Genomic DNA, 26,498 nt, shown 5'->3' with positions numbered 1-26,498 from the left:
AAAAGAACCAAAGCCCGGCCGAAGGCCCCCCTTCCTCTCCTCCTGGGACGGCTCCCCCCTCCTCCTCCTCTTCTTCCTCCTCCAGCTTCTGGGACTAAATCTCTGCTGCCCCTCCCCTTCCCTCCCTGGATGCTGCATGCGGCCTCACACGTCCCCCTCAGCCTCCTCCGATCACACAACACCATACAGCACAACACATTCACTGCGCACACACACACACAATTCTACAATCTCATCAGGCCAAAACAGGCTAACTAATTTACAATAATACATTGACATATAACACACACAGTGTAGCATTATAATGTCCTCTGAAGTCCATTGCTTTCATTTATACAGGAACATTAGCCTGGGAAATGTGTCTGTCCTCTCGTCTGCACTGATGCTCTGACATGTCATTATACCTCCAACCAGGTGGAGGCAGTATAGCCCTTCTGATGGAGAATAGGATTTCAGCACCACCAACTGGCAGGAAAGCTTTAGGCTGGGTCCTCTTGAGTCACCTCAATGACACACTACTGCAAAGTCCCATGTCTCTTCTTTTTTCTTCCCCTTGGTTTTACTGATACTATTTTAACAGTTAATGCAAAGATTTAGTGTCTTCTTAGGGCAGTAGACTTTTTTTTTTTTTTACATGGCAGGTCACTATAACTTAAAACCAATGTGGAAGCTCAGACTAACCAGAGAAAGTCTCAGGGCGTGATGGGGACAAACTCTTTGCTCTCTGCTTCTCTCTGACAATCCAGCCCATCGGAGAGAAAAAGTACATATAATAACCACTACCACTCTGTTTTAATAATGTGTCATGGCCTTTTTTTGTGTATGCTGCCTCATCTTTCAGTACCTCTTGGCTACCCAGTTAACACACTGGCTACCCTCTCACCTAACCACAGTTGAGTTAACGTAGCTTGACTAATCTCTGTTCTGTGGTGTGCTGTACTCATGGCCTCTCTCTCTGGGAATGCATGTGAGTAACTCCTGCATTGCTTCACTGGTTGTACCCTGTTGTGTTGGTTGGCTTTTCTTTAAGGTTGTTCTGTTGAGCTTTGTGCATCAGTTACCTTAATTCTTATTCTCTATATAACATCACATACAACACCACCGTCACCTTACTGTATGGACTGATACTTTTACACAGGCACACATTTCTGAACTTAACATTCTCCACAGCCTATGGGATTTTTTCCCCGATGCTATTGTGTTGATCTGTATGCTAGTGAGGTGAAGATGCTAGTATTTGTCGTGCTGTGTGTGTCAGTATCTAGAACGGTGGGGTGACGTGCATGTCCTTTGCTCTCTGCCTGAACACAGCCAACAAAGAGGAAACTTGTCAGAAGATGCGGCCTGTGTCCAGTGACGCAGGCAACAGCAGCCAAAACTTTGGCGACCTGATGGACGAGTTTATCCAAGAGCGTCTGCGGTCGGGAGGCACCTCTGTAAGTCGCCGTTCTATTCTCTATTTTCTCTATTTATCTCATGCTCTCACACGCACACTTAGTTTATCAGCTGAGTGAGTAAGTGAATGTCCTCAGCTCATGCTCCCTGAGTGTTAACTTTATTCCTAACATCAGAGTACTATCTTCTCTCTACCCCTTTCTCTCACTCACATGTCCTATCTACCTCTCTTTGCAGGGTATGACCAGGCGTGGCAGCAGCCCCGGTAGTCTGGAGATCCCTAAGGACCTGCCAGAACTCCTGAACCGTCAAAACTCCACACGACCCGTGGAAGACCCCGGCGTGCCCTCAGAGTGGACCTCCCCCGCCAGTGGCAGCAGCAGCGACTTAATCAGCTCCGACAGCCAATCGGACTCATTTAACGCCTTCCAGTATGCCAACTGCAAGTTTGAAAGTAAGTCTGACATCACCACGGCTGCTGCTCGCTCACAATGTAAAAAAACATGGTGGTGTAACTAAGTAACATAGCAGTGGAGTGTGTTAGTGGATTGTTGCTCTTGACATGCTGGAGGAGGACTACTTTCTCTGACCGTTGTGGCGCTGTTAGATTTCAGCTTTGGTCCAGATGGCGTTGGTGCGGGGTCGTTGGACCAGGATAACACTAGCCTGGGAGGAGTACCCCAGACTGCAGAGGAACAGGAGCTGTCCAGCCTCACCACCCTGCACATTGACTCAGAGACCAGTAGTCTGAGCCAGCTTGGCCTGTCTGCAGATACCGTCACCATCACAGGTCAGAGCTGCAGATCAACAAATCAGAATACATCACCTTTCAATGTCCACATCTCTCATCCTTTTCTACATCTTAGTGACTTTCCTACTTAACAAAATCACTGAATCATCTGGAAAAATATGGATTAAATCCAATCAACTATTATTACTACCTAATTAATTACATTCCTTTGTTTGCGACTCCCTCCAGGTTCAGAGAGTGCGTCCCCGATGCATTCCCTGGGGGGTTCCCGCTCTCAGACCCCGTCCCCAGCCACACTGACCGCTGAACATGTAGCTCTGCAGCACAAGGACCTGCAGCTGGAGGAGAAACTACATCACTCTGTAGTACAGACTCCAGATGACCTGGGTAATACACATACACACTGCTCTCATCACCTAACGCACAACACAGTCAGCCTTTTTGGATACTAAAAGTGCCATCCCTCTTCTATCCTCTCAGAAACCAGTGAGTTTCCCACAGAGGACTCCAGTGTGATGGCTGGTGGCTCGCTGACCGGTTGGCACGCTGACGTTGCCACGGTGATGTGGCGGAGAATGCTAGGCATTCTGGGAGATGTGAACACCATTAAGGACCCAGAGATCCACGCGCAGGTCTTTGACTACCTCTGTGAGCTGTGGCAGAACCTGGCCAAGGTAGGGAATCATGGGAGCCAATCCGACTGTGTACTCCATACATTGACAGGCCCTTAGATCGCGTCACACATCAGACTGGTTCACACGACACTCACTCATGACATTCACTCACTCTCTCTCTCACCCCTCTCTCCGCCTCTCATTCATTGTGTCTCTCTCTCTCTCTCGCATCAGATCAGAGATAATCTGGGGATCTCTCTGGACAACCAGTCGTCTCCTCCTCCCCCGGTCCTCATCCCTCCCCTTCGGATCCTCACCCCCTGGCTCTTCAAAGTTCGTACCTCTCACCGTTCCCTTATATAATCCGTTCTGGAAAAGTCACTTCACTTATTCACACGTTATCCTCTGAATTTCAGGGAAATAAATGCGCAGATGCAAGCGAATGACCCTGACCCTGATGTAAAAGTGGACAAAGTTATACTTCTACTCTTGAATCTGTGACTGTTTGTTGTTCACTGTACAGGCGACCATGCTGACTGAGAGGTACAAACAGGGGAAGCTGCACGCCTACAAGCTCATCTGTAAGATCATGAAGAGGAGGCAGGACGTATCGCCCAACTCTGACTTCCTCACACACTTCTACAACATCATGCACTGTGGCCTCATGCATGTCGACCAGGTGTGTTTGTGTGTGGCAATCTGCCAATCTCCTCACGTCATGGTGAATATTGGTCTCCCTCTCTCTCTGTAACACTCTCACTCTCTGTGTTTCTCAGGACATAGTGAATACCATCATTAAGCACTGTTCTCCTCGGTTCTTCTGCGTCGGCCTTCCCGGGGCCACCATGCTCATCCTGGACTTTATCATCGCAGCCAGCAGAGTCACAGCCTGCTCTTCGCTCAACGTGAGAACATCACCACTATTCACCCTCTCTGATTCCATATACACACAAATTATCAGGGCTCAAAACTGTCACCAAAACATACTCATTTGGGACTCTTTGACTTGGCAGTGTGACACCAATTTTTAAGTCTTAGCTTGGGCGCCAATGAATTGTTTTAGCTGGTCACTTTAGTTTTTGGTTCACAATAAAAATACAAAACATTATTATTGTGACATTCTGACAGAGAGGGGAGTTACAGCTGTCTGTGAATATATAATTTATCACATCTCAATTTTGAGTTAATGGCACCAATTTACAGCCGGAGTAGGCTATGTAGTACACTATTTATACAAAAGTATGTGGGCAGCCCTTCAAATGAGTGGATTCGGCTATTTCAGCCACCTCTTGCTGACAGGTGTATAAAATCAAGCGCACAGCCATGCAATCTCCGTAGACAAACATTGGCAGTAGAATGGCCTTACTGAAGAGCGCGGTGATTTTCAACGTGGCACCGTCATGGGATGCCACCTTTCCAACAAGTTAGTTTGTAAAACTTCTGCCCTCCTAGAGCTGCCTCGGTCAACTTGTATGTGCTGTTATTGTGAAGTGAAACATACTTTTATAAGCCCAATCATTGCGCGACAATTCTAAAGGCAATCGCGTGTTAAAAACAGTTTTCATGGCCACAATTAAGTAGAGCAATTTTTGGTAATTGAAGCGCGCTTCTCATTCAAGTGCATAGGCAACCGTAGGCAGGCTTCAGCATGGTAGATTGGTGATAGTAGATTGACATAGGCTTGTGATGAGATCCAAATGGGAATTCTATTTTGTTATCGAAGCTCTAGTTTTTAAATATAATATGGTTTGAGAATAACAATATTGTCAGGCCAGGCGTATAGCCAATATGCTGTGATAATCTATTTGGCCTACTGCCCAAGCCTCATTCCTACAGAACTGTTTCTATTAGGTTCATGTTACATTTCTTTTAAGTATATATGAAAAAATATATCAATCTGAGTGGTAGATCTCGGCTTGCTTTTTGACTGTGAAAGTGATCTTGACACACTTCTGAATGCACCACGCTACACTGACCCACAGTACAGTTCAATAGTCTGTTTCAACGCCGTCATCTTCCGTTTGCCCATGACTGGATTGCAAAGGATAGTGTTGTGATATGGATTTAAACTGTGGATGTGAGTTGACACCCCGTCTTGTCCGTCTGTCAGGCCCCGCGGGTGGAGGCTCAGATCCTGCTGGGTTCTCTGGTGTGTTTCCCTAACCTGTATGAGGAGCTGCCCGCCCTGCACCCCACCACCGCTGACGTGGTCATGACCAAGTTCAGAGACGTCAAGGTAACTGTCCTCATGTGGGGTGGTTGCTTAACTCTTGTCTTCAACCTGCTTTACTCTATTGCTTCAACCTGTAGTAACCGGTTCCAGAGAAGTGGTCATTTTTTACTGTTTTACAAGATGGTCAGAGAGAGGGGTATGTTGAAAAGATTGGAGAGGGACAGAGTTTGTCAAAGGGCAGTGGGCGTTGAGTTTATTACCAATACTGACAGGGGCATTAATGACCTGGAGGTGGCATCACTAATCACCAGTAACCGTTAGACCACCTAACCCACATACTGTTTGATGTTGTATCAAACACACATTAAACCTAATTACCTTTTTTTTTTTTTATCCCTCTGGTGCTGAGGGAGCATCAACGCCAGCCTAGCTAACTCTCTAATGGGTGATTAGCTATGCCACAGGCGCCCATTCACAGGACCTTGTTGTTATTGGGCCGCTTTTGGTTGATTGCTGTTTAAAGAGCTAATTCCATGCATGAGAGCGTTTCATATTTGGACAGAGAATTTCACACGATGGCATCTGATAGCCTGGGTCTGGCTATGAATGACAAAGCACTGGTTAATTCAGCCAATAGGGAGTCTGTTTTGTATGTGTGTGCATCTGTGTTTTCAGCAGACCTACAGATTTCGCTGGAGCCCGGGGAATAAAACCGTCTGATTCGTACATTCATCTGTCGATTGATTGACTCTGTTCTCTGTTTTAGGAACACATCATCAAACACATCCTGAGTTCAGCAAGAGATGAGCCTTCAGCCCCAGCCAGGTATTTTTCTCACGTCTCGAGCTCTTGAATTAAACGACAATCAACATTTACATCACTGACATAGATTATACGAAAACATACATAGACAGTTGTGAGGTAGATTACTAGCATATGACAGTAAAGCAGTCTTTGTCTCTCTGACCTGAGGAAGACATCTGCCCAGTAGATTAATGTAATAATAATGGTGATAATGGTTGTGGCAGACAATAGGCCATGAGAGCTGGGGTTTTGGAGGGGGAAATAATCAATGCTGTCAGATTTGTCTGGTCATCCATACTATAACCTAGCCAGACAGACAGATTAAGCCAAGTGTCATCTCAAGTAATCCACTGACTGTAGGCTTATGGGGGAGTGAGGAGTAGTGTACTTCCCTTGCCGCCTCTGTGTCCCAAATGGAACCCTATTCTCTATATGGTGCACTACTTTTGACACTTTATATGGAATAGGGTTCTATTTGGTGGATAGTCTCTGTCTTCTGCAGGACCAGGCCCCCTCGGTGGAAGAGGTGCTAGTTTGGGTGTCCGTGCCACGGTGTTAGACAGCTAAATACTGAGAGACCTGCGGGGCTGGACGTGAGGGAATGGGGAGGAGGGTGTCACTGTTTTGTCTGTGGTGACATTTAAAACAGTCCTTGGTTATATTGTAGTCTACATAGCATATTGTCCCTGTTCGTCTCATACAAGGTCAGACTGACAATGACATTACCAGTTGATTAAGCGTTTACATTGCATTTGAAAAGTATTCAGACCCCTTCCCCTTTTCCACATTTTGTCACGTTACAGCCTTATTCTAAAATTGATAAAATTAATGTTTTTCCTCATCAATCTACACACAATACCCCTTAATGTCTGTGAAAACAGGTTTTTAGAAATGTTTGCAAATGTATTAAAAATAAACGGATACCTTATTTACGTAAGCATTCAGACCCTTTGCTATGCGACTTGAAATTGAGCTCAGGTGCATCCTGTTTCCATTGATCATCCTTGAAATGTTTCTACAACTTGATAGGAGTCCACCTTATGATATATTCGATTGGTTGGAAATACACCTGTCTACATAAGGTCCCACAGTTGACATTGCATGTCAGATCAAAAACCAATCCATGAGGTCCAAGGAATGGTCCGTAGAGCTTCGAGACAGGATTGTGTGGAGGCACAGATATGGGGAAGGGTACCACATTTCTTTTGCAGTATTGAAGGTCCGTAAGAACACAGTGGCATCCATCATTCTTAAATGGAAGAAGTTTGAAACCACCAATACAATTTCTGGAGCTTGCTGCACGGCCTAACTGAGAAATCGGGGGAGAAGGACCTTGGTCATGGAGGTGACCAAGAACCTGATGTTCACTTTGACAGAGCTCCAGAGTTCCTCTTTGGTGATGTAAGAACCTTCCAGAAGGACAACCATCTCTGCAGCACTCCACCAATCAGGCCTTTATGTTAGAGTGTCTAGATGGAAGCCACACCTCAGTAAAAGGCACATGATGTCCCGCTTGGAGTTTGCCAAAAGGACTCTGACCATGAGAAACAAGATTCTTTGGTTTGATGAAACCAAGATTGAACTGATTGCCAAGCGTCACATCTGGAGGAAACCTGGCACCATCCCTACGGTAAAAGCATGGTGGTGGCAGCATCATGCTGTGGGGATGTTTTCAGCGGCAGGGACTGGGAGACTAGTCAGGATCGAGGGAAAGATGAACGGAGCAAAGTACAGAGAGATCCTTGATGAAAACCTGCTCCAGAACACTCAGGACCTCAGACTGGGGCGAAGGTTCACCTTCCAACAGGACAACGACCCTAAACACACAGCCAAGACAGCGCAGGAGTGGCTTCGCGACATGTCTCTGAATGTTCTTGAGTGGCCCAGCCAGAGCCCGGACTTGAACCCGATCAAACATCTCTGGAGACACCTGAAAATAACTGTGCAGCGAAGATCCCCATCCAACCTGACAGAGGTTGAGAGGATCTGCGGAGAAGAATGGGAGAAACTTCCCAAATACAGTTGTGCCAAGTAAAGGGTCTGAATAGTTATGTAAATGTGATATTTCAGTTTTTTTATATACATTTTTCTAACATTTCTAAAAAAGGTCATTATTGTCTGTAGATTGAGAAGAAAAAAATGATTTCATCAATTTTAGAATAAGACTGTAACGTAACAAAATGTGGACTAAGTGCAGAGGTCTGAATACTTTCCAAATGCACTGTATGTATGTGTTAATGTGGGTTTATGGTTTACCAACTTTAACATGTGACATCATTTATAATGGGCTAAGATGTCTGTTAAAAAAAACAGCCCAATAGAAAATGAATAGTTGTCGTGTTTGCCCCCGTCAGGTGTGTGGCCCTGTGCAGTCTGGGTATCTGGCTGTGTGAGGAGTTGGTCCACGGCACCCAACACACTCAGATCAAAGAAGCCCTCAACGTCATCTGTGTCACTCTGAAGGTAGCTATATATAATATGCCACTTTACTTAGCAGACGCTTTTGTCTAAAGTGACTAATAGTTCTGTGATGTCATCACTGCAGGAATTGAACCCATAACCTTGGTGCTTTTGGCATCATCTGCCATGCACAGTGACTTGAATTTTGAAATGTGTTGCCTTGCCTTCATCCCTTGCCATGGGAAGTGTTCTGTTGCAGTCCCTGGTTAGAAGTAGCACAGCAGCAGCAGTCTCCCTGTGGCCTGCCCTGGTCTGTGTGGTGTTTACTGGCACACTTAGTTTTAGCCTGCCTGGAGAGAGAGAGCGATGGGCTGCACTGAGTAGCCAGAAGAAGCTTACTGACAGTACCGTCTGGTCTGGGCCCCCCCACACACTCACACCACCCAACTCTAACCCAGCTAAATCTGGCCCGACTGTCAACATGTTTGGCTTCTCCACTGCGCTCCACTCTCCTCAGACAGAAGGCTAATCCAGTGAAGAATGCATGCTCCACCGACCTCAAGGAATTATTATATTTCTATCGTCTGAAATGAGGGCGCTTGCCAAACGGCCCCCCTTCTCTCCCTCCTCCTGTCCATACTGTTATCCAATCAAATGGGATGGCTGGTGATCCGGCCCATTGTTTTGTGTGGGCATTGGCACTGCTGGTCTGGAGAAGCACTCTGCAGTCTTCCTGAGCCAGGGTCACAATGAGAAGGAGAGGAGGGTTGTCTTCCCGAGCCTCTCACACACCCCTCACACAGTCACAATGGCTCTTGCTCAATTGTCTAAAATGTCCGTCCTCTCCACCTCCTTTCCTTTATTGCACTGATCTGAAATAACTGACCAGGTGAAAGCCTGTCACCTTTTCACCTATCAGGTCTTTTCCAATTGGTGAAGATGAAAGGGAGGAGATTTTTAAGCAATTAAGATGGTGCCAGAAAGAGGAGGAGGGAATAGCAGAGCCCCTTCAGCCTACACCTCTCACAGTGAGAGGAGGGTCGAGTCCCCCACCCTCCCTCTCAATGAGTGTTTGGGCCTTTTCCAGTCAGCAGAATTAGGCTCAGCCACACCTTAATCCTGATCACAGATCAAGACAGTCTCTGACACAATGTGCTGTTTTTCTGCTGTCAGCTTGGTTCTACACAAGGGATGGGCAACTTTGATGGGGGGTGGGGGCCACAGAAAAATCTAACTCATCATGAGGGGCTGCAGTGGCACGTGGGTCTGCGTACCCACATCCATATCCACACATGCAGTCAGAGCCCTAGACTTTTGGGGGCCCTAAGTCAAGTTGTTGGGGGAGGCAGTTTTATAGCAAGTTTGCTGCAATTCTACCATTTTGCCATTGAGCGGAAAGAAGATTTAGCAATTTTATAACTAATTTCATGCAATTCTAGAAATTATGCCAATAGGGTGGAGAGAAATGTTTGCAGTTTTTAATATGATATCTGAGTGACTAACAAAATCAATGGCTGCACCCCGTTCACTAATTCAACCATTTTCACTACAATCTACAAAATGTTAGCTGACAAGGGCTTATTAAGTGGCTGCCATTTACTGACAAAACAAGCGAAAAAATGCTGATGCAGGCACATTTTGAAATGGCACATGGTGTATGCCACTATTCTAACTCTCAACTGTAAGTTGAGATGTTGTTTTTTGTGTTTTTGGCGGGTGGAGATTGATCTGCAGACCTACGAGGGGGAGGGGGGCGGTGCCTGCGAACCGCAAGTTGCCCATCCCTGCTCTACACTACTCTACATCTGCTGAGAGTAGTCAGTGTGTGTTTTTGTCTGTTTTTTGTTTTTCAGTTTCCAAATAAAACTGTTGCGCTGGTGGCCTCCGACATTCTGCACTTGCTCATAAACTATGTCGATGACCTTCAGAAATTCCCCCCAGACACTCCAAAGAAAATAGTTGAGGTAAAATTGCGTGTCCATTTTATTCATGCGTTAAGGTATGTAAATTATTCCTGGAGCTTTTATGAGTATCCTTTTTAAATTACAAAACAATACAGTATATTTTTGCTTTCAATGTTGTTTTAACTCTTGTTTCAGATCCTCATAGCGACCGTAACTCACCTGCTCCCCACCACAGAATCTTCCCCTCATGAACTGGATAAGAGGGTATGTCACCTCACCTCATACACAACTCTCCTAGTCAAATGGAGACCTATTAATAATACAATGTTACTGTTAGTTTTCTGTTTACAGTACTGGCCTGACATGTTTTTTTTTGCAGAAGCACAATTCATTTTCTGTCATGATCCAGTATTTTGTTCTCTGCTTTATTGATGTAATCAAACTGTATTTGTTGTGGCCTGTCTGTCCCTAGTTGGTGGTGTCTCTGCTGTTGTGCCTCCTGGATTGGGTGATGGCCCTGCCTCCTAAGACTCTGCTGCAGCCTGTCCAAACTCTCAGCCCTGACAAGGACAAGCCAGACAAGTCTGTCCTCAGCTGTATCTATAAGGTATGCCCAATCCAAAAATTTAACTTTCTATGTGAGATTTCTGAAGTAGCATTGTGAATTGATTGACTTCAAGACAATATATACAGTTTAAATACATTTAAATTTAGTTTTTCCACAATTCCTGACATTTAATCCTCGTAAAAATTCCCTGTCTTAGGTCAGTTAGGATCACCACTTTATTTTAAGAATGTGAAATGTCAGAATAATAGTAGAGTGATTTATTTCAGCTTTTATTTATTTTGTCACATTCCCAGTGGGTCAGTAGTTTACATACACTCAATTAGTATTTGGTAGCATTGCCTTTAAATTGTTTAACTTGGGTCAAATGTTTCGGGTAGCTTCCCACAATAAATTGGATGAATTTTGGCCCATTCCTCCTGACAGAGCTGGTGTAACCGAGTCAGGTTTGTAGGCCTCCTTGCTCGCACACGCTTTTTCTGTTCTGCCCGCACATTTTCTATAGGATTGAGGTCGGGGATTTTATGATGGTCACTCCAATACCTTGACTTTGTTGTCCTTAAGCCCATTTTGCCTCAACTTTGGAAGTATGATTGGGGTCATTGTTAATTTGGAAGACCCATTTGTGACCAAGCTTCCTGATTGATGTCTTGAAATATTGCTTCAATATATCCACAATTTTCCTTTCTCATGATGCCATCTATTTTGTGAAATGCACCAGTCCCTCCTGCAGCAAAACACCCCCACAACATGATGCTGCCATCCCTGTGCTTCACGGTTGGGATTGTGTTTTTCAGCTTGCAAGCCTCCCCTTTTTTCCTCCAAACATAATGATGGTCATTATGGCCAAACAGTTCTATTTTTGTTTCATCAGACCAGAGGACATTTCTCCAAAAAGTTCTCTCTTTGTCCACATGTGCAGTTGCAAACCATTGTCTGGCTTTTTTATGGTGATTTTGGAACAGTGGCTTCTTCCTTGCTGAGTGGCCTTTCAGGTTACGTCGATAGGACTCGTTTTCCTGTGGATATAGATACTTTTGTACCTGTTTTCCTCCAGCATCTTCATAAGGCACTTTTTGTACCAAAGTACGTTCATCTCTAGGAGACAGAACGCATCTCCTTCTTGAGCGGTATGACGGCAGCGTGGTCCCATGGTGTTTATACTTGCGTACTATTGTTTGTACAGATGAACGTGGTACCTTCAGGCATTTGGAAATGCCAAGGATGAACCAGACTTGTGAGGTCTTGGCTGATTTTCTTTTGATTTTTCCATGATGTCAAGCAAATAGGCACCTCCAATTGACTCAAATTAAGTAAATTAGCCTATCAGAAGCTTCTAACGCCATGACATAATTTTCTGGAATTTTCCAAGCTGTTCAAAGGCACAGTCAACTTGTATGTAAACTTCTGACCCACTGGAATTGTGATGCAGTGAATTATAAGTGAAATAATCTGCCTGAGAACAATTGTCATGCACAAAGTAACAGACTTCCCAAAACTATAGTTTGTTAACAAGAAATTTGTGGAGTGGTTGAAAAACGAGTTTTAATGACTCCAACCTAAGTGTATGTAAACTTCCGACTTCAACTGTAATGTCGACGTATTCGATTTTACTTGTACATATGCTAGCAGGGATCTCTGCTTCACGTTGACAGCAGCATATAGTGGGGGTGTCGAACACAAACCACATAGTAGTATTTCTCTGTGTTTTAGGTTTTTTTTTTTTTAGTAATGGAGCTATTAGCAGAGGCTTTCTGTGGCAGTGTGTCTGTCTTTCTCTGGTCATTAATGGTGGAACAGTTCAGGACTGCTTCGTTACATCTTTAATACAGACTGGGGGGACTCCTTCCTAATGCATGCCACAGCTGGCACTCAGTGCACCCAGGCTCACTCACTGCTCAGTAGTCAGTCCTCGGTAGTCAGCACTCAATCACAGCATTCTCTCTCCCCATTACCACCCTCTCTGTCTCCATGGAAACGCACAGTGACGGGATTGGCAGATAATTTAATTACTTTCTCTCTTTCTTTCTCTCTCTCTCTATAGAAAACTACAGTCGTGTGAAATACAGTAGTGTTAATTGATTGATTTCTTGGGGCTTTCTCCAATCTTCCCTTTCTTCCCTTCTCTACTCTCAGGTGCTGCATGGCTGTGTGTATGGGGCCCAGAACTTCAACAGCCTCAGGTATTTCCCCATGAATCTGTCAGACCTGACCAGTCCTGACTACGACCCCTTCCTGCTGCTGGAGAGTCTGAAGGAACCAGAGCCCCTCCACTCCCCTGACTCAGAACGCTCCTCCAAACTACAGCCGGTCACTGAGGGTAAGAACACTACCTGTTCTGTTGCTACTTCTCCTTTTCTCAGTCACATTGTCATCTCTACATATCCTACTCATTCATGTTTCAGTCCATAAAACCTTGTGGATATTCAAAAGCCCCTTTTTAGAAATGTCTTGGTTGCACTTTACACTACAGAGTAACTATAACCATGTTATTACCGTTATTCCGATCCTGACATTTTTGTCGCCCCACTGAAATCATACCAACTATCTGATGAGGAGAGGGAAAATGGATGCGCTGAGTCCAGTCAGTGTGGCTGCTCTGCCTCAGGTCTGGCCTAGCCATGTTATGTCTGTAGCCTTCTTCATCATGGTGTCTAATGGAGGGTACCACTATATCAGTGCTAGGTGTGGCCTGGCTTATTAAAGGTAGCAGTGCTAAGGACTGAATGTGATGTGAATGCAGCGAGGTTCCTCTGTGTCCTGACTCCTGTGTTAGATTCAGAGCAGCAGGGAGCCTCTGTACCTGGGCACCTGCAGCTTTTTCCATCAGTAGAAAATGACTAATCATTGGAGCACTTTGTGAGGCATGCTGCTTTCCTTCCAAAGTTGTTAGCAACTAACTGTCTTTCTCTCCAGTCCTCTATCTATCCATTTATTTGTTTATTTCACTCCTTTTCTTTTGGTGTGCCCGAGGATGGCTGGATGGAGAGAGGGAAGGGAAGATGTTAGCTTTTTATTTATACAGGTTTGCCTCCATTGAGATCAAAATAGCTTATGCAAGAGAGACCTGTACCTGAAAGGGCACCTTCGATTTTGTAGGAGAGAAACCTATCATCATGTTCTGTCGATAGGCACATTCTTTTTTTCCCTGTAATGGCTCGCTCAGGGTTTGTGCAGCTCTGTGGGACTGTAATTATGCTTATTGCAAAGGGATGGCTGCTAGCACACTGAGTGTGATGGCATTGGCTTGTTCTCTGCATGGTGCCACACAGTTGGCGCCATTGAGGTATCTAGTGTTCTAACTGGAATCTAGTGCTCTACTACACAGACCTTGATTTCTTCATCATACCCTAAATGCGCTTTGATTGGCTAGATTCAACAGACAGAGTCCTCTCCCTCATCCCTCTACACTCTGTTGGAGATAAACTCTGACACTACAAATACCTGGTCCCACTGGGATGAGCTGATACCTACATGTTATTGACTGGCTGGCTGACTTCTCTTTTTCTATCTCTTCTCTGTTTATTGACACTGGCCTTGAAATGTCAACATCAAACAGATTCCAATACATACCCCTGTTCTAATTGTGGAGCTCTTCCTCTCTTTATCTCCGTATTCTTCCTCTCTCCTGTAGTGCGGAGCCGTATCCAGCATGGTCTGATCTCCATCGCAGCCAGGACAGTCATCACACACCTCGTCAACCACCTTGGCCACTACCCCATGTCTGGAGGCCCTGCCACCTTGACCAGCCATGTCTGTGAGAACATGGACAACCCCTACAGCGAGAGCCCTGACCTGGCCCCAGAGCTCTTCGACGGGCCCAACCTACAGTTCTTTGTCCTGAACGGTACCACCCTCCTGTCCTGTCTCCAGATCCGGGCTGAGGACGGTGTGCCCGGAGGTGGGATGTCTGCAGGCCTCACCACGACCAGCGCCTGTGTGAGGGTTATTGTTAGGGATATCTCCGGCAAACACTCGTGGGACTCGGCTGTACTGTACGGCCCGCCTCACTGTGGTGCTCCTAACCAGCCCCTGCACCTCTACAGTAAAAGACCTACAGAGAGAACGAATACAGATGGGGAGAAGATCCGAGCAGGGGATCTTGGAGAGAGAGAGGGGGCTGCACTGGAGGAGGAGGAGGAGGAGGAAGAAGAAGAGGTGGTTGTGGTGCTGGAAGAGGATGAGCTGGGAGAGGAAGAGCAGGGGGAGGCTGTGGAGGAGGAAGAAGAGGGGGAGGATGAAGGTGCCTTGGAGCTGATGGCCCCGCAGGCCAAGCGTGTGTGTCGGGAGGTGGTTCCGTCCTGGGACTCCCTACAAGAAGATGACGTTCTAGATGAGATGCTGCAGTACCTGGGCTACTCCAGCCCCGAGTGTCTGCAGCGTGCCGGTGCCCCCCTCAACATCCCAGCCCCGCCCCCTGTCTGCATCTCGGAGAAGCAGGAGAACGACGTGATCAATGCCATCCTGAAGCAGTGTGCTGAGGAGAGGGACTTTGCGGTGCACAGGGGGAATGGGCTGAACATGAGCGCTGTGGAGCAGGGAGAGCCGGAGCCCCACAGGCCCCAGTCCGCCTTTTACTACTGCAGGCTGCTACTCAACATCCTGGGCATGAACTCCTGGGAGAAGAGGTGAAAGAAAGACCAACCACACCACAAACTAGGGTCTTGTTCAGTAGGGCATGAAGCAGGAGAGAACTTTTTGAAACTGAGTGAAAGGGAGATACTGTACTACCTTGTCCAAAATGAAAAGCCCATTTTCAGTTTCCATTTCATACCGTTTCAAAAAGTTTTGCTACATTGTGCCCTACTGAACAACCAAAATCATAGTTTACAGTTGATTTAAGTTTTTATAATGAAATAGCTTTATTCTGTAGGTGTTAGTTTAGAGAACTGTGACATTTGATGACAATGTTTTAGAGATCCAGTAGATTCTGGTAGAGGATGGGTATGTGATGATTTAACTTCAGCTTGTCGGCTTTGGCTTGTTTTCCTAGCTTGTTCTAGGTACTGTGTTAAATTCAGATAGTGGGAAACTGTATTCTGTGTCACTGCTACCACAAGCCTTGTTTGTCTCTCAGCCCGTCAGATTTAGTATAATCAGCTTAGACTAGATAGTCCAGCTATCTCACTCTCGCTCTCTCGCACTCTCTCTTTGTCTTTCTGTTTATCTCTCTCTCTCTCTGTCTCTGTGTCCGTTTGTCTGTCTCTCTGTTTCTCTCTCTATAATCTCATCCACCTCCTTTTCACAACTCTTCACTTAAATTACTTTACTTAGATTCATTTCCGAAGCAGCTATTTCTGATGGCTTTTCCCATTGCATTGATGTCTTTGAAGTATTATCTCATTGTATTATGAGAGATGGATGCTGGGTCTTTATTGATGAGAACTAATTGGGCTAAATGGAAGCCGCACATCACATCGAGCCCTAATGGCCGTGTTTATCAGTGAACACATGTTTTCTCCATCCATCTATCCAGGAGCAGTGCTCGACATAAAAATAGCCCCTTCCATTAATTTCTCCCCTTCATTACTAGTCTGAAAATATATCTTTAACAGGTTTGTGTTTTGAATGGGGGAGGGGGGTTTTATGAGTGTGATGGGGGGTTTATATGAAAGATCTCTTATCTTATGAGTTGAATGGAGGGACAGGCATTAGAACATACATTTATTAGCGTACTCCCATCATACAAAGGGAGAATAAAAGGACACAGACCTTTAAAAACCCTGCCTCTCTCTCCTTTAAAAAAATATTTGATTAAATCATGATTTTAAATGGAGAAAAAAATGCTTCACTTTCCTTCTCCTGGCATTCATACCAAATTCAGTGTTTCCCCTTGGGTTGTTTTCAGCAGCTGTGGCAATGTTGGGGCGGCAGGTTGCCTAGTGGTTAGAGCGTTGAACGAGTAACCGAAAGGTTGCAAGATCGAATCCTTGTGCTGACAAGGTAAAAATCTGTCTTTCTGCCCCTGAACAAAGCAGTTAACCCACTGTTCCAAGGCTGTCATTGTAAATACGAATTTGTTCTTAACTGACTTGCCTAGTTAAATATAGGTAAAATAAAAAAGGTTAGCGTAGGGGCGGTAGTGGGCGTGGCCAATTGCGGGGTCTTAACTAAAGTTTTTAAAGGCCCTCTTGGCTGCAGATATTTTATTATTTGTTGTTTTAAAGCTAATTTCCTGAAAAATGAGTGGCTCAAGCATTATTTAAAAAAAATTATAATCATTTTTAACCCTTTTCAGACAGACAGCGGAATATCACCTAAGAGTACCCCGCGTAGTACACCACTTGTCCCTCTAGTCAAAGCTGCTAGTGCCTTCACACACGAGGGCGACAGCCACCGGTGACCATAGCAACAAAATAAACAAACATTATCAACGCGCGAATAAATCATCGATATAAGAATGCATGAAAACCTATTTACATGCAACATCAATTATTAATCCCAAATGGATTAGAAAACAATTATTTTTGTTCAAACCTGACTCTGTAAACTGATAGTGTTAGCTAGCTAGAGTGGGTAAGTGAGCTGGTGCTGCTGTTGGACATGCGTATCACCACTCATGCAACGTTTTCTACTGTGATTGGTCAACAACGACAGCACTGCTTAAAAAAAAGAGCAGAATCCTTTTATCTCCCCCTTGGCTGCTTTGCTTCCACGGGCATGAGCACCACTGACCGCTCCGCCTGGGTAGAATTTTGCCCCCGTCTAGGCTTCATTGAAAATGAATGGGCCAGCCTTTCTAGTGGCCGCTGTCTGTTAGCTCCTTTAGACTCTAACTGTCTAGTTTTTATTGGTGATTTGTTAGTTTTCAAAGATGATCTTATCAAAAATATATTGCTCCCTTTTATCTTTTCTACATATTTAAACTACTAAAACCAGATAAAGTTTACACTGACAGCATTTTCCATCCTGAAAATTATTTTGACTATAGTGGAAACCCTGCCTTTTATTCCTCGTTAGACTAATATATTGCAATTCACTCTCGGGGGCAGCGAGATTACACAGTGCCTGCAAGAACGGCCTTTCATGCTGTTCCCGCTTGCCGCCTCTGAAATGGCTCACTTTCAATGGAGAAAATGAAGACCATTACGTTGTAACAAGCTAATAAAGAGGCCCATACTCAAATGTTGAAAGGGTGGGAGGAGGAAAAACACCACGAAACAAAGTCCTTTCATGAAAGTAGTCGTGGCTTTTACACCCCCCACTTGAGGACCTCTCGCCTACACTAAGTTGCTAATGTTCAAGCTCCAGATGGGAGAACATAATGCACAATCTTAAAAACTCCGAATCTCATGTTGTGACCCTGGTAACCAAGATCTAAGCTTATTGATTTCTCAGGATCATCTGTGCGTTGATTGCTATAAAGTAGCAGAGTAGTTGTGTTTTTAGCTAAAATAATTTGAATGATGATTTTTGGAGGCGGGGGGGTTCTCAGAGTTACTGCCACCACTGCATGTGTCTTGTTTGGCTGTGGTTTGACTCGGTTGGTCTGATTTTCCAGGAAATACTTTGACTAAAACAAAGTGGTGGCCATTTAGGAGTGTGGGCCTGTTAATGTTGGAGAGAGAGTCTGGAGGGAGAGGTCTGGGGCTACTTTGTGAATGTATGTGGACTACAGCCCTAATCACCTGATCACTGTCTGCCTGTAGAGGGTGAGGGTGCAGGGCCTTGTTGTTGTAGAATAGACTAGAATAGATACTTTGTCCATACTCTGTTGTTGTTGCAGTCAAGCTTGATAATCTTTAGAATCTATACAAAGACCTCACGGTGTTGTAAATATAATCTATAGGCTATGTAGAATCTATGCCACAATTATTTATGCCAATGGCGTATACACTTGTTTTCGGTCCTAGGAGCAACTTCCATCTCCTGAAGAAGAACGAGAAACTGCTTAGAGAGCTGAAGAATCTCGACTCCAGGCAGTGGTAAGTTACTGTTTCTCTTTCAGACTGAAAAAGTGACTGTTTTACTTTTAGGGAACAACAAAAATATGTCCTTATCTTTCTCTTGTTCGTCTTTTCTTCCAATGCCCCTCTTTTCCTCTAGTCGAGAGACTCACAAGATAGCCGTGTTTTACGTGGCGGAGGGGCAAGAGGACAAGCACTCTATCCTGTCTAACACCAGTGGTAGTCAGGCCTATGAGGACTTTGTCTCTGGGCTGGGCTGGGAGGTAAGACAGACCCCTGCTCTCTGCACTACAACCTTTCAGCATCACTTTATATAAGCCTTATATGTATCATTAAGTGAGTGATATTAATATTACGTTGTATTGTTTTCTGCCTCTTGGAGGGACTTTGTGACATGGTTCGTTAGGGTTAATGTATGGTTGTGTCCAGTGCTGATGGTCCTTGTGTGTGTGTAACAGGTGAATCTGACCAGTCACTGTGGCTTCATGGGAGGTCTTCAGAGGAACAAGAGCACGGGTCTGACCACGCCTTACTTCGCCACCTCTACCGTTGAGGTCATGTTCCACGTCTCCACACGCATGCCTCCCGACTCTGACGACTCACTCACCAAAAAGGTCTGTTATGATGTTCCAGGAAATACCAGTTGACGTCTTTGTGGAAAAAAGTCATGTCCAACTGCAACCCTGTTATGCAGGGTTATTGAGATGCACACAATCTGTCTGTACCGCTCACTCCATTTTCACCCAGTCAGCAGGCTGTAGGTTATTTTGTGTTGCCACCTTAGATGACCACTGATCACCTACAGAGAGAGAGACCCAATGTCTGCTCTGTGTCTCTTACACAGACATCACTCTGTAGTGCTTGTCTGTACCACCTGACTCCTACAATGCGGAACAAAAGACAGTCTCAGACGGCGCTGTTCGAAGTCCGCTACTAACCATTATATGACCAGCTCTCTCAGGTGGCTCACATTTCTACCTGCAGAGAGCTGTTTCTGTGTGAACTTGAGCCCCACAGAGAAACATGCAATATTTTGCTACAGAAGAGTAGAGGAAATGAAATGTCCTTCCAGCAACAGGGGGAATGGGGGAGAAACAATATTCTCACTTAAATCCCCCTCTCTCTCATGTCCTCATGAAGCCCTTTCTCCTTCTGTCTAGCCTCCTATCCCTTTACCTCATTCACCTAATTATTTCTTTTCTCCTTCCCGTTGGAACACGGCAGCGTGTTTCTCTCTTTCCCCCTCCGTCACTTTTACCTCAGACTTCACCTCTCTCCGTTGTTTTTGTCCTCTTCTACGAATGTCCATCTGCATTGGTATTATTTTTCAGCAGGCAGAAATGGAATAAGAGCGCAGAGGGCTTGGGCTGTAATGAGTTTGTCTGTGAGGCTGGCTCATGATACAGCCTGTAGCCATAGATGTCCGCGGCGATGCAGGATGAACAATGAAGTATCTCTTAGAGCTGTCCCCTCACTTCCCCAAGCATTCGTCTTCAACAGTGGCATTACACACATCGACAGGAGGGGAATATTGAAATGGGGTGTGTGTGTTTTGGGAGGAACTTGGTTTGACCTGAGAAAGACGTTCATGGGGGGGCGTTCTAATTGGTTTACAGTGATTGCCAATAATGCACACGCATAGCTGCAGTGTTTTCATATTGAGTATAGTAGATGAGAGGATTGGGATTGTACCAGAGGAACATTGTGGTGTATAATGACCTATAATAAGCAGATGGATCGTTAGCTGTGAGTTTTAATTTTCTTCCCTTTGTTCTGCAGCGGCTTTGATGAGCGGTTTAGAGAGAGGAGGAGTGTCTTTTTTCACAGTCTGATTTGAGGGGTTGAATAACGACCTGAAACACCACTGATTGCTTGCTTCCTGTTAGCACTGTCTGGTTCCTCACTCACACTGCTGATAATGTGAACTAACATGCATCCAGTCCATCAGATGACCTCTAAGATATGACCCTAAAATGAAGGAAAATTCTAAAAACCATATCTCACATAAGAGCCTCCCATTCCATTGCTCAAATCGCTCATTCCATCCTCCAGCCCCCAAAACGCCTGTCTGTCTTCATGTACTGCATCAGTCCTCACCGCTCTACTCATAATTCGTTGCTGCAATTTAGGTGGGTATGTATGGCAGCAAAGCAAGGTTTGTACACTACATGGCCAGAAGTATGTGACACCCTTTCAAATGAGTAGATTTGTCTATTTCAGACTAATCGAGCACACCGCCATGCAATCTCCATTGACAAACATTGGCAGTAGAATGGCCTTACTGAAGAGCTCAGTGACTTTCAACGTGGCACCGTCATACGATGCCACCATTCCCACAAGTTAGTTCGTCAAATGTCTGCCCTGCTGGAGCTGCCCTTTCAACTGTAAGTGCTTTTATTGTGAAGTGATAACGCCTAGGAGAAACAACGGCACAACCATGAAGTGGAAGGCCACACAAGCTCACAGAATGTCACCGCCGTGTGCTGAAGCACGTTACACGTAAAAATCTTCTGTCTTCTGTTGCAACACTAACTACAGAGTTCCAAACTGTCTCTGGAAGCAACGTCAGCACAATAACTGTTTGTCGGGAGCTTCATGAAATTGGCTTCCGTGGCCAAGCAGCCACACACAAGCCTAAGATCACCATGCGCAATGCCAAGCATCGGCTGGAATGGTGTAAAGCTCGCCGCCATTGGGCTATGGAGCAGTGGAAAAACGATCTCTGAAATTATGAATCACTCTTCATCTGGCAGTGCGATGAACGAATCTTGGTTATTGGGATGCCAGGAGTAAGCTACCTACCCCAATGCATAGTGCCAACTGTAATGTTTGGTGGAAGAGGAATAATGGAAATGGAAATGTAAATAGATTAAAATAACATACGCACTGTGATTTATCAAGATTGCGTCTGTTTTTAATAAGTTTCAATCGAAGGTGCAAAGTTAAAGAAATCAACATTTATTGAAAAATGGAATCACTTTCAACATTCAAAACATTATTACACAACGAAATACTCAAGCTCAATAATATCTACTTGTGTTAAACTCCGCAAAATCATGGATGGATTGTCCTGACCGCGCGCTCTACAAACTCGCCACGGACGCCCTCGCCTTCACGCGCAAACAGTACACGTGTATCGTTGCCAAGCACACAGACATAGGCTGTATTAAATATCAGCTGAAAATTTTAATTTAAATTAAGAGCGATGTGCGGCGTGTTAATTAAGCTACTGTACCGCTGCTGTGCGTAAATGCGCATTGCTCTTAATTAAAAGACGCACTTCCAAACTTTCCATATGCATTTTTTCATAACACAGCAGAAAAACTCACCATTTCAGTGGGAACAGTGTTGTTGGTCTCCCTTTTTTGCCAGTGCATCAAAGTCTGGAGTTAGTTTTGTTGTGGCAATTCTCAGGACAGATCTGAGGTGTTGGTCAGTTAACTTGGATCTGTGATGGGCTTTGTTGATTTTCATGACGCTAAACGTCTGCTCACACACGTAGGTCGAGCCAAACAACACCAGCATCTTCTGCGCCGTCCTCCGGAGGTTTGGAAACGCGGTCTCGTTAAGTGAAGCGTAAAAGTCATTCAGTTTAAGAGACTTGAACTTCTCCTTTGAGACGGAGTCAGACTGAAGATCGATCAGTTCCAATTGCAGCTCCTGCGGTGCTGATTCGGGGTCTTGTGACAGGGGACAGGACACCAGTTGAAGTGACTTGTCAATTTTTTCAAAATCACAGAACCGACGGCAAAATTCTCTGTGCAGATCGTCCAGTGATTTGCAGTATTTCTTCGCATTTCGGGCGGCCTCTTTCTGCACGGCTAGTGTGGGGAAATGTGCGAAAGATTTGTTTGACATTTGCCTGGAGAATAAAACCAGCTTGGATTTGAAGGCTCTCACATTTGTGTACATGTCGTGCGCAAACTGATCTTTCCCCTGTAGCTTCACGTTCAGCTCATTCATGTGTGAAAATATGTCCACAGCAAACGCAAAGTCACAAAGCCAGTTTGTGTCGCTCAGCTCGGGGAATTCTTCGGATTTCCCCATTAAATTAAAAAATGAGCGAATCTCGTCTTTGAGCTCCCAGACTCGTTGAAACACTTTCCCCAAACTTAACCAGCGGACGCGAGAGTGGTAAAGTAGGTCCTGGTGATCCGCATTAGTTTCTTCCAGGAACGTAATGAACTGACGATGATTAAGTCCCCTTGCTCGTATAAAGTTAACAAGTTTTACAACTGGATCCACGACGTGATTAAGCTGCAATACAGACTTACACAGAGACTCCTGATGAATGATGCAGTGAAGTAAAATAACATCCTGGTCAGGGTTTTCTTCTTTCACTTTATCCTGGATTCTTTTCAGCAGCCCGATGTTTTTTCCAGTTAAATTTGGCGATCCATCCGTGGTGACATTGGCAAGTTTACTCCAAGTTAGCTTCATTCTCTCGATGACAGCAAACACCTGTTCATATAAGTCCTCTCCTCGCGTTTTCCCTTTCAGTGATTCCATGCTCAAAAGCTCCTCCGTTATCTCAAACCTGTAGTTAATCCCTCGGATAAAAATTAGGAGCTGAGCAGTGTCTTTTATGTCGTTACTTTCATCCAGTGCTAGTGAATATAACTTAAAGGACTCCGCCTTTTTGTTTAACTCGCTGACTATATCTTCGTCAATCAGTTCCACGCGGCGAGTCACTGTCCTGCGTGCTAAACTGATTTTTTCAAACTTGGCTTTGCTCTCCGGACACAAGAGACCTGCTGTCTCTACCATGCACTCTTTCAAAAACTCGCCTTCGGAGAAAGACTTGCTAGCCTTTGCTAATTTGAATGCCAGCAAATAACTTGCCTTGGTACTTGACTCTTGAATTGCAGTTTGTCGGTGAAAAAAGTTCTGTTGACTCTGTAAATTAGCTGCCAACCTCTGAGCAGTAGCCGCCCGTTCTTGTGTTGACTGCTTGCTAGCATAGTTTGCATGCTTCGTGGCAAAGTGACGGCTGATATTGTACTCTTTGAAAACCGCAACAGCTTCTTGGCATATCAGACATACAGCCGTTGATCGGACTTCAGTGAAGTATTTTGTTGTCCACTCCTTATTAAACACTCGGCATTCGCTGTCCACTTTCCTTCTCTTTGGTCCGCTCATTTTCACAGAAGGGCTTAATGGTGACGTGAAACGAAGTGAAAATTAAAGTGAAATAAAGAGAAATACGCGCCACTCCAACAACGGTCAATGTGTTTTGAGTGCGCCATCTATTGGGGAAACGTGGGCATTGCAGGGAAAGGGGAAAAAAGGAGGTTTTTACTACAATTTGGACAAGTTCGGCGGGCCGGATTAAAAAGCCTAACGGGCCGTATGTGGCCCGCGGGCCGTAGTTTGCCCATGTCTGTTCTAGACGATTCTGTGCTTCCAAATTTGTGGCAACAGTTTGGGGAAAGCACTTTCCTGTTTCAGCATGACAATGCCCCAGTGCACAAAGCGATGTCCATACAGAAATGGTTTGCCGAGATCGTTGTGGAAGAACTTGACTGGCCTGCCCAGACCTCAACCCCATCAAACACCTTTGAGATGAATTGGATCGCCGACCTCAAACCAGGCCTAGTTGCCCAACATCAGTGCCTGACTTCACTAATGCTCTTGTGACTGAATGGAAGTAAATCCCCGCAGCAATGTTCCTTCATCTAGTGGAAAGCCTTCCCAGAAGAGTGGAAGCTGTTATGTCAGAAAAGGGGGGACCAACTCCCTATTAATGCACATAATCTGGAATGAGGTATTCAATGAGCAGGTGTCCACACACTTTTGGTCATGTAGTGTATGTGTGGGTGGTGGGGCCCCCCCAAACCCCCTGTTTGTCCCAAATTGCGATCCATTTCCTATGTAGTGCACTACTTTCGACCAGAGCCCAGTAGTGCACTATATAGGGAATAGGGTGCCATTTTGGACACGGGGCGGCAGGGTAGCCTAGTGGTTAGAGCATTGGACTAGTAACCGAAAGGTTGCAAGTTCAAATCCCGAGCTGACAAGGTACAAATCTGTCGTTCTGCCCCTGAACAGGCAGTTAACCCACTGTTCCTAGGCCGTCATTGAAAATAAGAATTTGTTCTTAACTGACTTGCCTAGTTAAATAAAGGTTAAAAAAAATAAAAATAACACGTCTGTCATAGTGAGGGGCCTGGAGCGTAGCTCTCACTCCTGCTCCTCCTTCACCCGGTGGTCCACGCTGCACATGGCCATAATGTAGCCAAATTAGATCTGGCCGTTGCTGTCCCCCTGGTTAAACTCATATCATGACTCCTCAGCAACTGATTGGATTTGGAGAGGCTGGAGGAGATGCTATCCAACAGAGCAATCTGCAGCTAGACACTAAACCATGTTAACCAGACACTAAAGCGTGTCAGCTCAGCCAGCAAGAGAGCGGACAGCAGGCGCACACACACACACACACACACAGTCAGTCTCACACACATACACACTCCAGCCCCGCATATTTATTTATTTGTTTGTTGTTTGACTAGTACCGTTCCCCCATCTCCCCACAGACAGTGACAGGCGTATCGAAGGTTGAAGGCTGAGAATACATCCACACCCTCTGGGTCTTAAGATTTATGAATGAGGGCTGCTGATGTGATATGTGGGAGATGTTTCATGCAGCAGCTAACAGCGATCTGCTCTGCAATGGATGAGGATTACATTTTATGAATTGCTGGGAGGAAAAAGAGTTTCCTATTTATTGAGAGCAGAGGATGAGAACAATGTCCTATACAGGCCAGGATCATGTTCATTAGGGCACACAACAACAGAAACATTTTATGATCTTTTCTTATTAGATAAGTCCATGTAGTCCATCCTGTTTTTGGCAGTTTTTGTACCTAGTGAACACACTGTGGCCCTCAGTGATTGAGTGAACGGTAAGATGGCGTGAATGTGAGAAGATGGAGTGGTCTAAAGTGGCGGGGGGCGGCTCCTGTCACTCTTCAAGGTTAATGATAGATGAGTCTTAGGCATCCAGCGACCTCTCTGCCTGCCCCACACAGGAGACAATGTGTTAGAAGATCCTAGATGAATGAAGGAGCCTTAGACACTGTATTCAGAGTTGCTTTTTGGAACACAATGAAAAAGATTATATGAACAGGGGGCGGAAACTGATCCTAGATCAGCACTCCTACTCTGAGATGCTTTTTGAATAGGGGGCCCTGAGAGAATGAGTATCAGACAAAGACGGCCTAAGATTTGACATTCATCGGGGATGCCGAGCTCCAGGCTCTCACTTAAAGTGTGACTGTATCCAATCGTCCTCTGCCATGTGCATGAATTACATGAACTTGAACACTATTTTTGAAAACCTTGACATTGACTAGACGGGGGGGGACACTCACCCTGTTGCTCTCTCCTCTTCCCCTCTCCTCCTCTCACCTATGTCTTCCTAGCTACGCCATCTTGGGAATGACGAGGTGCACATCGTGTGGTCGGAGCACTCCCGAGACTACAGGAGAGGCATCATCCCCACGGAGTTTGGAGACGTCCTCATCATCATCTACCCCATGAAGAACCACATGTACAGCATCCATATCCTCAAGAAGCCAGAGGTGGGTTCAGATCTGTCCCACATCCACCTGAAACTCCCATGTCTGTAGATGTTTTCTTCGTCACATTAACATTAAGGTATCCTAGATTCCATTTCCTGTCATTGCCCTTGAGCAAGGCACTTAATTAACTGCTAAATTGCTCCAGGGGCGCTGCATCTTGACTGACCCTGGCTTCCAAAGTCTCTCTGTGTTTCTCATGGGGGTGTTGGGTTAAAAGCAAAAAAATACAAATGTCTTTGGTCTGAAAAAATGACAATGGACAATAACAGCTATTCCTGCTGCAGTGTTCGATTTTGTGTATATATATATATATATATCAGCACTCCTATATAATATATAATACATTTTCCAAAAAGTAGTAGCATTGGTCACGTAAACACAGAAATAAACAAATGGCACATTGGA

The 26,498-nt window shown here is 45.1% G+C and overlaps 1 protein-coding gene across 9 annotated transcripts in view; it reads left to right on the top strand.

Moving 5' to 3' along the window:
* The window catches only part of LOC135508025 (ral GTPase-activating protein subunit alpha-1-like), a 79,274-nt gene that overhangs the window by 34,562 nt on the left and 18,214 nt on the right, over positions 1-26,498 (top strand). For all 9 annotated transcript variants that reach the window (XM_064927920.1, XM_064927913.1, XM_064927916.1 and 6 more), the window contains 20 exons: positions 1,312-1,436; positions 1,633-1,849; positions 2,003-2,185; positions 2,375-2,533; positions 2,627-2,820; positions 2,995-3,093; positions 3,284-3,439; positions 3,537-3,665; positions 4,871-4,996; positions 5,700-5,758; positions 8,092-8,200; positions 9,991-10,101; positions 10,237-10,305; positions 10,514-10,648; positions 12,743-12,926; positions 14,241-15,234; positions 18,460-18,531; positions 18,653-18,776; positions 18,972-19,127; positions 25,935-26,093. In XM_064927920.1, coding sequence (XP_064783992.1) covers positions 1,312-1,436; positions 1,633-1,849; positions 2,003-2,185; positions 2,375-2,533; positions 2,627-2,820; positions 2,995-3,093; positions 3,284-3,439; positions 3,537-3,665; positions 4,871-4,996; positions 5,700-5,758; positions 8,092-8,200; positions 9,991-10,101; positions 10,237-10,305; positions 10,514-10,648; positions 12,743-12,926; positions 14,241-15,234; positions 18,460-18,531; positions 18,653-18,776; positions 18,972-19,127; positions 25,935-26,093 — 3,560 coding nt within the window. The remainder of the gene's footprint in view (positions 1-1,311; positions 1,437-1,632; positions 1,850-2,002; positions 2,186-2,374; positions 2,534-2,626; positions 2,821-2,994; positions 3,094-3,283; positions 3,440-3,536; positions 3,666-4,870; positions 4,997-5,699; positions 5,759-8,091; positions 8,201-9,990; positions 10,102-10,236; positions 10,306-10,513; positions 10,649-12,742; positions 12,927-14,240; positions 15,235-18,459; positions 18,532-18,652; positions 18,777-18,971; positions 19,128-25,934; positions 26,094-26,498) is intronic.

The sequence above is a fragment of the Oncorhynchus masou genome, chromosome 21 (assembly GCF_036934945.1).
Source record: "Oncorhynchus masou masou isolate Uvic2021 chromosome 21, UVic_Omas_1.1, whole genome shotgun sequence".
Taxonomy (NCBI): Eukaryota; Metazoa; Chordata; class Actinopteri; order Salmoniformes; family Salmonidae; genus Oncorhynchus; species Oncorhynchus masou.
Note: the sequence above shows the minus strand (reverse complement) of the source record. Positions and strands in the feature narration are given on the sequence as shown.